This window comes from Squalius cephalus (genome assembly GCF_949319135.1).
Source record: "Squalius cephalus genome assembly, chromosome: 13".
Taxonomy (NCBI): Eukaryota; Metazoa; Chordata; class Actinopteri; order Cypriniformes; family Leuciscidae; genus Squalius; species Squalius cephalus.
In genome coordinates, this window is record NC_137134.1 from 26,970,241 (window position 1) to 26,986,646 (window position 16,406).

The 16,406-nt window shown below is 33.4% G+C and overlaps 1 protein-coding gene and 1 long non-coding RNA gene across 2 annotated transcripts; one reads left to right on the top strand and one right to left on the bottom strand.

The window, feature by feature from the left end:
• Positions 1-860: 860 nt before the first annotated feature.
• LOC307170516 (uncharacterized protein) lies at positions 861-4,331 on the bottom strand (the record flags this gene model as incomplete). The annotated part of the gene is made up of 4 exons (XM_079891636.1): positions 861-940; positions 1,414-1,527; positions 2,960-3,277; positions 3,974-4,331. The coding sequence occupies 4 exons, from the start codon at positions 4,329-4,331 to the stop codon at positions 861-863; spliced, it is 870 nt and encodes a 289-aa protein (XP_079747762.1).
• A 2,114-nt stretch (positions 4,332-6,445) lies between these two features.
• Positions 6,446-10,875, top strand: LOC307169802. The gene is made up of 4 exons (XR_013823211.1): positions 6,446-6,754; positions 6,824-6,924; positions 7,914-7,973; positions 9,332-10,875. It is a non-coding gene; the product is annotated as an uncharacterized lncRNA (long non-coding RNA).
• Positions 10,876-16,406: the final 5,531 nt, after the last annotated feature.

Here is a 16,406-nt window from a genome sequence, read left to right on the forward strand (position 1 = left end):
CAAGACCCTAGGGCTTTGGTTGCACTTGAACCACGAAAATGACTGGATTCGAGGAGTTTTGTGAATTTTAAATTTTACATTTTAAAAAGTAACAAATCCTTCTCTCACAGGTCAATTTAACCCCTTAGGAATGAATGGAGTGTGAGGAATGCTTCAGTTTACATGGAAAAACCTAAAAATGCAAAAAATTAAAACAAAAAATGCTAAAACTTTACCAAAAAATGATCTGAATGCAAACTGAAGCGAACTGACTTTAAGACCTATAAGGCCATCTAGTGGCAAGAGTTATAAAATATCATGTTATATTGTATTTTTTTTCCACAAGAGCTTGGCAAAGCCACCCAATGAAATTGTGAGTTATTTTGAATTGAAGTTGAAAGAATGTGCTTAAATTATTCTTTACCTATTATTTATTGATAAAATCTAGTAATTTAAAGGTAAATAAATAAATAAATAAAATACCAAACAAGAAATCTCCAAATAAAATAAGCATTCCGGACCAAAAAAAAAAAAAAAAAAAAAAGGTATAATTTTAAGGTCATTTGGACCCGCGAGGGAAGGATTTGTTACAAATTGCGAGGGAAGGATGAGGGTTAAACACTAGGCATCATACACTTGCTGACTTTGTAAATAGGAGAAACTGGGCATCATACATTATCAGACTTTCATTACGAACACAACACACTGACAGGAGACGTGTGACAAATGAAAACAATATGTGTTCTAAAACCAGCTCAAAGTATCAAACATGTTTGATATCCTCCAACTGGATGGAATCAAACTTTAAAGCTAAAAAAATCAGAGTGTGTGTCCATCATACTATAGCAAGCCTGAAGAGTGTTTGTTCTGTCAGGAGTGATCTAAGTATCTTTGTGTAGTTCAGAAACACCATTGGGTAGACAGAGAGATTCTCCCTCCTCCACTTTCTTGTTCTCAGACACTATCATAGCAGCACACAGAAATGAACAACAGAAATGTGTTCATGAGGTCAAGTGCTGTATAGGTGGCATAAATGCATTTATACAGAAATTACAATTGCAGAAATAATGTTAGAAAATTAAATATGAACTGTACAAAGATGCCTTGTGAGACATAAGGGATGATTTGTAAGGTGAATTAATTGATTCATTCATTGATTCATTTTCCATCTAATTTCCCATTCAAAATACTGAACCAAGTAATGGACTCCATCAGTGATCTGAAGCATTATAGTGTCAGATCTTAATACGAGAAGCTATTGTAAAACGGACAGTATATTTCCTCTTATACAATCACAGATGTTCATTAATTATTGCAGTATGATCAATCAGAAAGCAGAAACCATTTAAAGCTTCATATTACACATTTAAACGCTACTATAGCATAAATAAAGCTCATTGTTGTTGTCTAGCTTGTATAAATTGTAATACTTACCCAATTGTTCTTTTAGCTTAGAGATCGTGCGGCGATAGTAAATCACAACTACAACCAGAACCAGCAGAACAGCAACAGCTATTCCTGCTATTGCACCTGGAGACAGACCCGGATCTGGAACAGATAAAGAGAGATAAAGTCATTCATTTTGATCTGATTCAGTTTGAAGTTGATCATTTCTCTGTATGAATCATATTATTATGAGAAGACATTTCCCTAAGTTAGTTACCATGATGATTTTCTGACATAAACTACCATTCAAAAGTTTGTGGTCTGTAGATGTTTTGATGTATTGAAAGAGTCCCTTCTGCTCACCCGCTGAATTTATTTGACCAACAATACAGAAAAAAACGGTAAATTTTCTGAAATATTATTACAATTTAAAATAATGTTTTCTGTTTGAATATATTTTAAAATGTAATTTATTCTCGCGATGAAAAAGCTGAATTTTCAGCATCATTACTGTCTTCAGTGTCACATGACCCTTCAGACTAATATGCTGATTTGATGCTCAAGAAATATTTCTGATTATTATTGTCACGGTGTGTTGCAGAAGAAGACGAAGGAGAATCAAAAGTTCCAATGCGAACTTTTACTCACAATATAAATCATTCAGGTACATAGAAGAAGGGCAGAAGGTTCACACACGTAATACAACGGAGATCGGACAATAACTGACTGAACAGATGAAACTTAAATACATACACAGATGACACCGATTAACAGAACACAGGTGATACAGATAACGATGATAGTCTTACCTTATGAAACAAATGAACTGATAATGGCAGTAAATGGCGGGAAAAGAACAAAGGAAAACAGGAACCAATCAAGACACAAACTGAAAGTCCCAAAACTACACTGACAAGTGACAATTATCAATGTTGAAAACAGTTGCTAAACATCCTGCTTCATGTTTTTTGTGGAAATCATGATTCCTTTTTTCAGGATTATTCGATGATTAGAAAGATCAAAAGAACAGCATTTATTTGAAATATTTTGTAATTTGTTAACTATGTTTTTAATGTCACTTTAATGCAATTTGTAACATCCTTGCTGAATAAAAATATTAATTATTATATATATATATAATGTATATATATATATATATACACTATATATACATATATATTATATATATTGTATATAAATATAAATAATATATATAATATTGACTATATATATAAAATTGACCCCAAATGTTTCAACTGTGTCGGTGTTCGATGTAAACATGATAGGCTTTAAATATAATATAATATAATATAATATAATATAATATAATATAATATAATATAATATAATATAATATAAAAGTTAGTGTATTGGATAGGACAAGAAATCGAAAAATGAAAAATAAGAAACATGAGGAATTATAAGGCTTTTTTAGGTCACTATATCAGACCCTTTTGTGTGACCACTGAAATTAACTTCATCAACATGACAAGAACACAAACACAAATGCTGTGTCCAAGAGTCTAATTTTAATCCAAGCATCTGATTTAATAATACTTCATGTCAATACATTGAATGACAAATAAAGACTCACCATTGACAGACAGAAGGAACCGCTGTGAGCTCTCACGACCTCTGATCTGTAGTTCATAAAGTCCACTGTGTTCGGTTCTGGAGTTTGTGATGGTGAGAGATCTAGTTTGATGATCCAGCTTCAGTCGGCCTCTGAATCTCTCATCAGCATCGTTTAGTGACGTCTTGTTAGTTTCTAGATCAATTTTAGCCAGGAGAATGCCTTCAAACCTCCACACGATCAGATCATCTCTCTGTACTTCAACATCAGTCTTTAGAGTGACAGACTCTCCCTCCATCACTGAAATGGACTTCACTTCATCCGTCTTACCAACCACACCTGGAAACAAGCAGAAACAGTTTCTCAGCAAGAGATTAAACTCATTTACTCTGTATCTGGAAAGAGTACATTTAAATTAATTGTACATGTAATTTATATATAGCCATCACTCAGATATTTACAGCTTTTAATTGTTGAAGAGAAATGTTAATAATAAAGCTAATAAAAAGCATATTTCTGCTCGTATTGCTACATAAGATCATAAACATTGACGTGTTGACAGATAACAGATCACACTGTCATGTGACACAGAAAGAAACATCATATCACTGTCTCAGTTTGAGTTAACTGATTAACATATAATATGTGTGCATAAATATAGACCTTATAAATTAAGTAATTTCATGCAAGCAAAAATTAGTAAGTCACTCTTGCAAATGTTTTAGGTAACACTTTATCTTAAGGTGATGTGGTTACACATTACTACATGTGGTTACTATTAACAGTAAATTGTGCATAATTACAATTAACTAAACCCCAAACCAAACTCTAGAGATGTAGTTTATTTATATTACTCAGTTCTTATTTGAGTAACAATGTAACATCACCTTAAAATAAAGTGCAACCATGTTTTATAATATGCTTCATGTCACATTTTTGATGTCTCTTGTGGTGTCTGAGATGGTTTATTATAAATAATAGAATGATCTAATTATTAACACAGACAGTGCTAAAGACATGGGATAGCCTACTCACCAAATACAGTAACATGAAATATCTTTATTGTAGTCTTTTCTCTAGAGATGGAGAGTTTATATTGTCCTGAATGTCTGATTCTGGTGTTTCTGATGGTGAGAGATCCAGTGTTTTGGTCCAGCTGTAATCTGCCTCTGAATGTCACATCATCGGTAAAATAAATAGAGTTCAAGTCACGCTTTCTCGTTATTTGAGATATGACAGAGTCTTTAGGTCCAAACAGCCACAGTATAGTATCATCGTTCCGTATGTCCGAGAGATTAGTGTGTAGAGTGACCGAATCTCCCTCCATCACAGCCTCCGTCTCTGCACCACACACACCTAGAGCAGAAACCATCAGTTTTACAGATACATACATCATGCATTTTTCCTGATGTTAACGGTGTTCAAAATACAATTCATATAAAAAAGCTAACTTTACTGGTTGTGGTAGAATTGGTTAGACCCTGTAAATGAACAAATTCCAGAAATAATAGGAATTACAGCAAATTCACTTTTTTGTCAGACAAACTGTGTAGGTATGCTGGGTATGAGGGTGTGGTCACCGTGGTGAGAAAGTTTAGGCTACTTTTGAGAAGATGTCGACGGCAACTGATTCAATGCGATTTGCCACATAACACAAACAACCACATTTGCGACATTATAAGTGTTGGAACAACCGCATTTGCCACATTACTTATTTATTTATAAGGCTACACGCCAGTATCTGTTTCTTCGGCGACATTCCCCGTGTATTCAACGAATAGGCTATGCCGGTGTCTAAGTGAAACCGAAAGATAAACAGAAATCCATTAGGCCTACTTACCATCCATGAAAAACAACAATAGAAAGAACAAAAACATGTTCTTCACGTTAGAGCTGCGTAGAATCTTAATCAATAAAGATGATGTATGGAGATTAGCAGTGTTGTGCATGAACGCGTTCAATGAACGACGTTCACTGAACGCGTTCATATTTTCGCCGAACGCTGAACTGAACGAATCACTTTTCATACAATGAACGTGCCCAGGTGAAAAAGACGTAGTATTAAATGTATTAAAAATATACTTGAAATACAAATAGTATGTTTATAATACATTTGTATTATCAACATGCTTATTTGAAGTGCATTAAAAATATATTGAATTGCATTTTAATATATTTCTAAAAAGTATACTAGAAGTATATTGGTAATAAATATATGCTTAATTATACTTTTAAGAAATATGCTAAATACCAGCATAATTTTAATATATTTTTAATAAATGCACTAGAAGTACATTGGTAATAAATATATGCTTAATTATACTTTTAAGAAATATGCTAAACACAAGCATACTTTTAATATATTTCTAAAAAGTGCACAATAAGTACATTGGCAATAAATGTATGCTTAATTATACTTTTACAAAATATGCAAAACACAAGCATACTTTTAATATATTTCTAAAAAGTGCACAATAAGTACATTGGTAATAAATATATGCTTAATTATACTTTTAAGAAATATGCTAATCACAATATTTGTGTGAAGTTTTAGTGTATTTAAAGAAAACATACTTATGTTGCTCTTAAAGTACATTTTATGTGTAACTTGTGTAAGAACATAGTGAAATGATTAAGCTTTTAGTGTGTTTAAAGTACTTTAAACACTTAGGCCTAGTGCAATATATTTGTAATATTTATGTATTTATCATTTTAATATTTTATATATATATATGAAGACTTCAGATGCAAAAGCCTCTAAGTGCCATCCGAAATTTTCTTCTAAAATTAGCATTTTTTTCAAGCTTGTATGTTGAAGTTCAGTAATTTTACTTTAATGACAATTAATATGTCATTTTCATTGCCATTAAAGTGAAATAACTGAACATAAACATACAAGCCTGATAAAAATCATCTAGAAGAAAATTTCAGATGGCACTTAGAGGCTTTTGCATCTGAAGTCTTCATATATATATATATATATATATATATATATATATATATATATATATATATATATATATATTTTTTTATATATATATATATATATATATATATATATATATATATATATATATATATATTATATATATATATATATATATATATATATATATATATATATATATATATATATATAATTATTTATTTATTTATTTATTTATTTATTTATTTATTTTTGTATAAAGTACTAACTTCTAATTTCTAACTTCTAACATTTGTCAAGTTTATTAAGCATTGCAATATAAGCACTTAAAATTAATGTTGTTCACTTTTACTTGTAGGCTGTTGTCCATTACATGATATGTTTTTACTACTGAAATTCCCACAAGGATATCAACATCATATTATTTTAATTGCATATAGAGATACATTTTCCAAAGATGTTTAAATGTTGTCCAAAAAAATATGTTGTAGGCTACTTGTTTAAATTTGAAAAATACGAATAACGTGACTAATCCTGATTGGTTCCAGAGCTGTTGAACAGCTGTGATTGGTTCTTGCTGTGCGCATGTTCCTTGAATGTGATTAGAGAAGTCTAAATTTAAACTGGAGCGATCGTGTTTGTTTAGAGGACTTGGAGGAAACCACGCGATTCATATGGATTAGGTGATGTTTTTTTTGCGATTTACTTTCTTAAATGTTTTACAACTGCTTAAGGTTGAGTGATCATGACAGCATTTATATATTTTTTTATCTAACGTTAATAGAAAACGTAACTGTTATGTTGTTTTTATTCCCCCCCCCCCCCCACCCCCCATCTTCAAGTTTGCAAGACGTGTGACATTTGGAACCTCATTATTGTTGTGATTCTAGGTTTGTATTACATTTACGTTGTCTTTGCCAGTCGTATTTTTACTCAGTGTAACAGCACGTCTTTTTCAGTTTAGCTATATTCAATTTGACCAATCAGAGCCAAGCTTTTCAAGTCGAAGTCGAATCAGACTCGGAAGAGATGAATAGCCTACTGCTATCAGAAGTTACTGGTAAGTTTTAGTTGCTGTTTACATAAATAAATAGCTCACTGTTTTATTTTTATTTTTTTTAGTTGGATATGTCTCATGCATTTGCTAATATGACGTGTACGTGTAATACTGACGTTAACCGTTAATGATGCTGATACTGATTTCTATCAACTTCAGCACTGGGTATATAGTCAAAGTCTAAAGTCTTTGATAAATGTGTTTAAAATCTATGTGGAGACATTTGTCTCAGTCTTAAAACAACTATAAAACATTGTCCAATGCATCTGCAAAAAACAGAATTAGTCATTATAACATGTACAACATGACATTAATTTTGTTTGTATTTGCAAAATGAAGCTGTATTTATTTAAATTTATATAAATTTTGGCTTTATTGTTATTTTGTAAATGATCTTTGAAAAGTAAAAAAAAAAAAAAAAAAAAAAAACTGACCAGCCAATTATGGAAGTGTGTGATTGGTGTTTTTAAAATTGTTCAAGCTTGAAAACCTTATTGCCTTTTTAATAACTTTCTATGGCTGCATTTACACTTTTTGACATTAATATGCGACCTGTATCCGGAAGTTGTCCACTTACACATATAAAAGGCAAGTGTAAACGCGCTTCTTTATTTGCAATCAATTTCCAATCAGTACACACTTCCATAATTGGCTTGTCAGTTTTTTTGCAAACTTTTCGAAAAAAAGATGGTTTAGAAAATCTTATTATAGATTAGGCTAAAGATGATAATTTATTAGAATGATAGAATGATGATAGATGATACTCTATTATTAATAGAGTTAAAGATGTTTCTTTTCTCTTAATCTGGTGTCCTGCTTCAGACCTAATTTAAATTTATGCAGGAAACCGAAATCCGATCAGTTATCCAGATACAGAGGCTACTTAATGTGAACAAATGTAAACGCGCCATGCCTGACTGATATATAAATATGTATATATATGTATGTAAATCTCTCTCTTTTTTTAAATATTAATAATTGTTGTTTTTCAGACCAGCTGCTATAGAAGAAAAACTGAAATCTGAGTGCAGTGACAAACAAAGAGTAGAGTAGTAAGTATGGTTTAATCTCATATCACCTCTGTTATAGAGATTTTTGAATCAGGCTTGTTGAAAGGCTATTCGGTCAGTCTTGGTAGGAAAATGTTAGTAAAACGTCCATTTCAGGCTGTATCACGCATCTTTTAAAAAAATTATATTATTTAATTTGCCAATATTTACTGATATTTATTTCAATGCTTTACAGGCTTTAGTGTGTTGTTTCTTTGACGGAATTGCTCAAATAAACACTTTTTTTTTTTTTTTTTAAACCGCCCAACCACCGCCAGTAGTTGGTCCATTACCACTGCAGTGGTAAAAAAAAACCTCCCACCGTCACAGCCTTATAACCCGAAAGTAAGACAGATAATTTTATAATTAAATATTGCAATACTTTGCGCTACTGTATCGATATATTTGCGTGCGCAAAATATCGCTAACTGAACAGAATTTCGATTTTTTTTTTCTTTTTTTTTTTTTTCAGTATCTACTTAGATACATTTTGAAAAAATTAATCTTGTGATTTGCTTAAATATCTGATTACGAAACACAATTTTGGCTGTTTATAGCATTATCTCTTTTAATGTGATAAAAACGCTAAATAATAATTTTGACTATGTATTGGTATGTAATTAACGGTGGTGTAAGGTGCTGGAAAAAAGCTTTAAAATGGACCTTGAAAGTGCTTGAAAAGTGCTTGAATTTGACCTTGGAAAAGGTGTACGAACCCTGTTTTTTGCTTTGATACAGTGACATACCATGTAGACTTCACAGTTGTTCAAGAGAGATTTTATTAACTCCTTTTCTGAATTACATTAACATTTTATATTGAATGTCTACTGTTAAAATATGAACTAAGCATTACATGCCATGTTAAAGAATTCCATTTTTACCAGGCGAAAAGACTTACTATTAAATGTAATAAATATGTACTTAAGTATGTTTTTAGTTCAAAACAAATGTACTTTAATGCATTCATAATACATTTAACAGTATGTCTTTTTCACCTTGTATGTACAACAGAGGGAAATGTCAAAACATCATACTGTGTTGTAATAAAAAACGTCTAGGTTACGACCTCTGTTCCCTGAGAACAGGGAATGAGACACTGCATCAATGACGCTATGGGGAACACCCTCCATGTGAACCGGTGTTTGAAAAGCTGTACAATCACGGTAATAGAATTTGACTGGCAACAGCCTGACACTACTAGTGCGACTCAGAAGTATTAAAGAGGCGCCTAGAGAACATCGTTCCCCAATAGCATCATCGAAGCAGTGCAAGTTACCTTTTGAAAGGGAACAGTTACTTTTTTAACAGAGGTTAATTTTGCTTTAATATAAAAATAAACTCCTCTTTTTCCCCTTTCACAGACACTGTGATCAAACAATTTCCAAGACGTCTGAGGTGCGAGCACTGATTCGAAGGAAATGCAACAATGAGGCAAACTCAAAGACCAATCACTCTAATTCACTTGAAGGATAAAGATGGTTTGAGTTGTTACAGTACTGTAACTGTTTGCAGCTATTAATGACAGCACTTTATTGACTGTAGTTAGGTTAATTGACTCAAGTTAGTTTTTTTGTTGTATAAACCAAAATAACACAATTAAATATATAATTAATACAGTACACTTAAAATACATTAAGTATATCAAAATAAGCACAATTTAAATATATTTCCTTTTCACCTGGGTGAACGAGAGCGGCGCTCACTCTGGCAGGAATGAGCAGCACGCGCAGTTCACGTTCACGCTCATTTGAAAAGTCAGGTTTTACCAGGGCTTAATTTGAGCCAGAACATGTTCCGTCACCTCCGAAATTGGATCCGGAACCTTTTTTATTGGATCCGGCACCTCCTGTGTCACTAAAATGAATTGCCTAAATAAAAAAAATAATAATAAATTACTGTATGTGTAGTGTTCAATGTTTGTGACACATGACTTGCGCGCTTGTTGTACGAGTTGAGATTGCTGTTAGCCTCGATCGTTTCACAGGGGGAAAATGTCAAAAAGACAGGAAAGTTTGCTTAATTTTTTCAAATACGCTTCACAGTCAGATCCCAAACAAGCAAAAATCGTTTCCGCTGATCAAAAAGGAGACCACGGCCGGTGGACAAAGCCTAGTATCGATATCTCGTTATTTCCACATAATAAGGGGACATTCTAATCTGCATTAAGCCACATTAAGCGTTAGCCTTATGGTTTTCTATGGGAGGAAAATGCTTAACCGTTCATATTATGGGCTCATCTGATTTTTTGTACATAGCATAGCCTATTTGTTAGGATTTTAGTATCATAATGATTAGGCTAATAAATGCACGCACAATTATCCGTGAACTTGATTTGAACAAATGCCTTTCAACTTGTGTGTGCAAAATTCAGAATTAAATGAATGTGCAGAAATTTGTACAAATAGAGAGTAGGCTATGTAGGCCTACTATACTGTTGTAGCCATTAAAAAAAGCGCGTTTCATATTTGTTAAAATATTATAATGTTATTTATTTTCCATTTATGTTGATTTATGAAAAGTGAACAGCACGACCGAGTAAGATAGGATGCGCAATATGAGACATGGAGCGGGTCAGACATGATTTTGACCGTTGAAGTTGAAGTTGTTATAGAAAGCCTTTCTTTAAAGTGAATTTCGTTTTGTATAAATTGTATCTTAATTTTAATCAATTTTTCATCAACCAGTTGCCTGTATTTAATGAATAGGCCGACGAAACAAATATAACGGTGGCGCCCGCGCGCTCACTTGCATTGCACGTGAACTAGCACATCCTAACTTAACGAAACTCAGTGTATGCCTCACACAGACATGACAAATACATCAAATACACAAAGCTTGAAATGTCTTTAAACGAAATAATTCAAAACGAAAAAAGAAAAAGGCTACTCTCTGATTATGTAATCCATTAGGCTTATTTATGTGCATTGATCTCTATAAGCGCGTTCACACGGAGATGGCGATCGTCAACTTCATCTTTGCAGCCGAGTCGACACTTTTAGAGAAAAAACTGGTTTATTAATAAAAATCAATACACGCGTCACCGGATTTACAGATGCACGCACACATATTTCGAAATAACGAGATATTGTGTTGAAATAACATTATTATTAATAATAGCCTACATCTTTTAGAATAGGCCTATTTGATTGAATGCTGAATGTTGCGCTTGTTCAATTTAATAAAATTAAAACTTTAATTGTGATCATTAACATAACTGAATATTAAATATTTAGTGACCAAGTTTTGCGCAGCTCCCCGTCAATGATCTAGCACCCACTCAGCATGCTGTCCCTGCAGAGAAGCTACGTAGGCAGTGTAAATTTTTTTTTTTTTTTTTTTTTGTTCCGTTACCTCCAACCCCCGTTTTGAGTCGCCGGGACCTCCCACTTTACAAATTAAGCACTGGTAAAGAGGTTCTATTGAGTAAGATAGTGACCTATCTTAAAAAGAATTTAACAAATGAACGTGAACTAGTTCATTTTTAGATATGTGAACTTAGTTCATTTAGTTTTTTAAAAATGAACTATGAACGTGAACTAGTTCATTATCATCTGTGTGAACTGAACTTTGAGCTAGTTCTTTTTAAGTATGAACTGGCACAACACTGGAGATTAGGCTATCCGTCCCGCAATCTCCGCTGTTTCAGAACCGCACAGCCGACTGACATGCGTCAATGTATCACAAAAAAAAAGTCAACAGAGAGACGTTTTTGCCAACTGAGAATTGCGATTTTCTATATTTCTAACTAAATTAATGACGATGAGGACTAGCTATCCTTGAGAGGAATTTAGGGACAAGCAAAACACAAGGCTACGTCGCTTGCTGCTGCAGACCTGCAGTAACTTCTTCCTGGAATTTACTGAAGAGAAAAGGGTGCGTGCACGTCCTCCAGGGGAGGGAGAGCTGTTTCGAAAAGTCGTGTTTACACTATATGGTTTATAAATTCCTTTTGTTGGAGCAAGATTACGGTGTATACTTATTGGACACGATGCAGATTTTAAACCCGGAAGACCCAAATAGCGGGGAAAAAATAACCAGTTTCCCCCTACAATAACATATTTATCATTGTCTTCAATGATGTTTAACATACATACCTCTGATAAAATTTAGTTTAGGGTTTCATGACCCTTTAAGAATGGTAACAAAAAATAGTCATGTGACACATTCATTTATCTATCATCATTTAATCGCCATTGGAGTAGCCTTATATAATGATAATTTATATTAGGGCCTATGTTTATTTACAGAAGTATTGCTATATTATGTCATCATACATACCTCAAACTCATCTCAGATATTACCCCTCCAAAGTTTTTTTTTTTTTTTTTTTTTGCGTTAAGAAAACTTTTTCGATGTCAACAACATAGCATGACATCCACTTATGTCAATCATAATCGTTAGGCAACCAGCAATGGGAACGCCTGCTAGCGAACCATCATGGGCACTGACGACAAAAGTAAACGGGAGAACGAGACATTGTCAGATATTATTTACAGAGTTGTTAGAGTGTTTGGCAAACGGCTGGGGAATATGTTTAAAGCTTTTGTTTTGTTCTGTGTGTGCTTGTGTCGTCTGGTTGGTAAGTTATTAATGTTTTATGACTTCACTTCATGTACTTTTAGATACTAAGCATCCGTTTAAAAACCAGTCAGGATTGTTTTACTGTTGTTTCAATAATAATAAAAAAAGGTTTTCAGTTTCTCATCACTTTAATATCTTTACAAAAAGCAATTTTATTTAATTATTAGTTTAGGAGCCTGATGTGTAATTTTGCTGAAGGAATACTAAATGTAGGTGCTCAAAACAAAGTTTATCTTCTTATAAAATTATAACATGCAAAGTTTATCTTCTTAAAAAATATAACATGTTATCAAAATTAATTTATCTTAAGGCACTTTATAACATTTCTTAAAATAATGTTTAATATTCTCATGCAAATTAAGTTAGTCCATGATCCAATCAGTAAATATAACATGTAAACTGAATAACATTAAATCAGCTGATCCACAGATGAGTGTTTTAATGTTTCACTTCTGTTAGTACACAAAAATAAGTGCTAAAGAAAAATCACATGCCACTCAAAAAGAAGAATTGCTTGTGTCCATTAATGAGGAACAAATAATTTCAGAACCACCCAAAACAGCTTGACACTTCTACAGTCTTGCAAATGCTCTTATTATACAATCAACAGCATAGACCTGGATAAATAAAATATTAATTGTACATAGGGATGTATTATGAATTGGGGCCAACGCCGAGGGGCCCTTGATTATCAGATGCTGTCCAGAAATGTATTTAATGTGCCTCGGAGCCTTTTATTCAAAATTTCAATAATAGTTTTGTTTAAATTATACTGAACAGCCATATTGTGTCATTTTTGTGTCACAAGCCACAATCTGTCTGATGGTCTGTTTTTTTCTTCTTTTATTTTGCAACTTTTTTTAATTTATACTGATGATCTTTCATTGTTATTCATCTCTTATATGTGACCCTGGACCACAAAACCAGTCACATGGGTACATTTTTTGAAACTGAGATTCAGTCTCAAAGCTGAATTCAATAAGCTTCCCATTGATGTATGGTTTGTTTGGATAGGACAATATTTGGCGGAGATACAACTATTTGTAAATCTGGAATCTGAGGGTACAAAAAAATGTAAACAGTTGTCCATTTATGTTCGCGATTGTGCTGCATTCACACGCAAAAATAAATGTTTTATATATTTAGGGTAGGAAAATCTTCATGAAACATGATCTTTACTTAATATCCTAATAATTTTTGGCATAAAAGAAAAATCACAAGAATCGCTGAAGTCGACAGACTCACACAAACTAGCTCTACGTATGATGAGAGATTCAGAAACAGACTGAAACTGGATGATCAAACCGGATCTCTGACCATCACAAACATCAGAACCACAGACTAACAATTCAACTAACCATTCTCAGTGGAGAGACCAAATACACAAGTTTCATTGTTACTGTCAATGGTGAGTTGACCATTATGGCGTAATTTACTTACCATTCTTCATTTGAAATATATCTTTGTCATTGTAATATTTTAATTTTGTTTTTGTTTTCTATATTCTTTTCAATATTCCGCACATCCACATTTTATGATATTGACTGCTTTAATTAAGATTAGAAGTGTGTGAGACTGACATCACAGTTATCTATCATTATCAGTGACTCCACAATCTTCTTCATCATCAGAAAGATCATCAAGCTCAAACTGTGTGACGTCCAGCTGGGCTGTGAACAATTCAACCGTCAGCCAGACTGATGATGCCAACATTACTGAACTCTATCAGCCAAGTTCAGGTACATCACTGATGATATTAGTGTTTATTTACAGAGCAGAACTCTGTTAGATGTGTTCAGGTAAATCAGTGTGATATTAGTTTTTCACTCTGTAATTCACTGTTAGTTCATAGTGGCCTGTGTAATGGAGCTAGTAAGAGCTGTGCAGGTAAACCTCACTCCCCTGATCTCAAGAAGCACACTAGCGATTGATGCTATGCTGCAGTCTTTTGCCTCCCATGCCGTAGTCCACGGTTCGAATCCTACTCGGAGTGGGTCAGTAGGACTGGTTTCACCTGATCGAAGTTAAAACCTAATACATATACATTGCATTGATGCAGTACATAGGTGTTGATTCATATTACATCTGGTGAGCACCCTATAATCGACTGCATAACACAATTAAACTGCAAAGTAAAATCTATGCATTTGGAAGATTCTTTTGTCATGCTTTTATCTATTTTTTAAGTGATTTACATTGCATTCAGGGTTTACATTTGATCAGCTCATGCATTCCCTGGGATTTATGGTTTATGGCTATTGGGGGTAAGGCATTTGCTTGCTTTTTTGTATGTGAGTTTACAGGAATTGTGAACAGACAGCAGAGGAGCGACAGAGAAGTGAATCCCGTGTCCGAGAGCCATGTTGGGTCTGCTCTAGAAAACATTAGTAGGCTACTCAATGAGAAAATAGATCATGGAGAAAGAATCACATAATCACTCACGTTTCTAGGAGAACTGAGACTAAAGAAAGACAGCCCTTAAAAGAGTAGAACTGCCGATATTAAACAATCCTAGCTAGTTTTTTTGCTGAAAAAGGAAAAGCTTGTGGATTCATTGCCTTCCCAATAGATGCTTGGGCTCCTACTAACCCACAAAACCATGATATACGTTTATATGGAAACTTTATAGCATTTTTCTTTTCTTTTTCTCAGACCACATCCACTGTTGTGGTTTCACTGAAGCTGTGATTCAATTGGTCGTCTCTGCTCTGGTGGGCGTGGCTACTGTTGCTGTGCTGGTTTATGACATCAGATCTACAAGAAGTGAGAGAAGAAGAGACCAGACATCACTGTCAGACTGAGTCAAATCAGACCAACAGTGTGAATTGAGCAGAAGGTTTAGTTCCAGATATGTATAAAGCAGATATAAAGCAAACTTACATTGATTCTCTGAGTCTGCACAATTTCTGTTCCTTGCACAGATTTATCAACAGATTGTTTTTCAGCGTTCTCCTGTCCACATTTATAACGTCATAAAACAACATAGTTCAAGCAGTTGTGTGTGGATATTCGCTGAATGCACGTGATACACTATCAGCTCAGTTTGTGAGGCGAAGTGAAACTGTTTGTAAAAGAGTCCAGCTTGTAGAAGAATTAAGGTCAATAGGGGAAAAGAAACCTCATATTTCATATTCTACATGTCCAAACCGGTTTTAATTTAATCTACTTTAAAGGGATACTCCACTTTTTTCGGAAATAAGCTCATTTTACAACTCCCCCAGAGTTAAACAGTTGAGTTTTACCGTTTTAGAATCCATTCTATGGGATCAAATTCCCGCCAAATATATAGCGGTCGCGTATAAAAAAATAATAAGCGTGAATCAAAATTTTAAAAACACATGTAAAAATATATTGCACAAACTGAAAAAAAGAATGCAAAATGATCAGAATAGCAAACAACGTGGTCACGGATCAAAATATAATAAGCGTGAATAAAGAAATAACAAGCATGAATAAAAACTTTAAACACATTAAAAGTTATTTTGCACAAAACTTAAACTTATGGTCATGCTTTGTTAAAAAGTATGGTTTTATTACTGTGTACTTTGTGCTTTCTTGCATTTTCTGCTCATATTTTACTCTTTTGTACGCTTGTGATGTTTTTCTCTTCGCTCTTCTTTCTATGTTCTGCGCTTGCTCTTCCAAATGTTGCAGTTCGAGTTTCATGTAAATTAGGGCGGGCTTAAGCGTCACCATTGGTCCACTAGTTCTAGATTGACAGATACTCCTCTAGCCAATCAATAGAAGAGGGGAGTTGACGTCACACTAATGCGACTCGTGGTACAAGCTGTTTATGTTTGTACAATTTCTTCAATTCCATTATAATATACTAAAATGTTATTTTTCTAATACTTT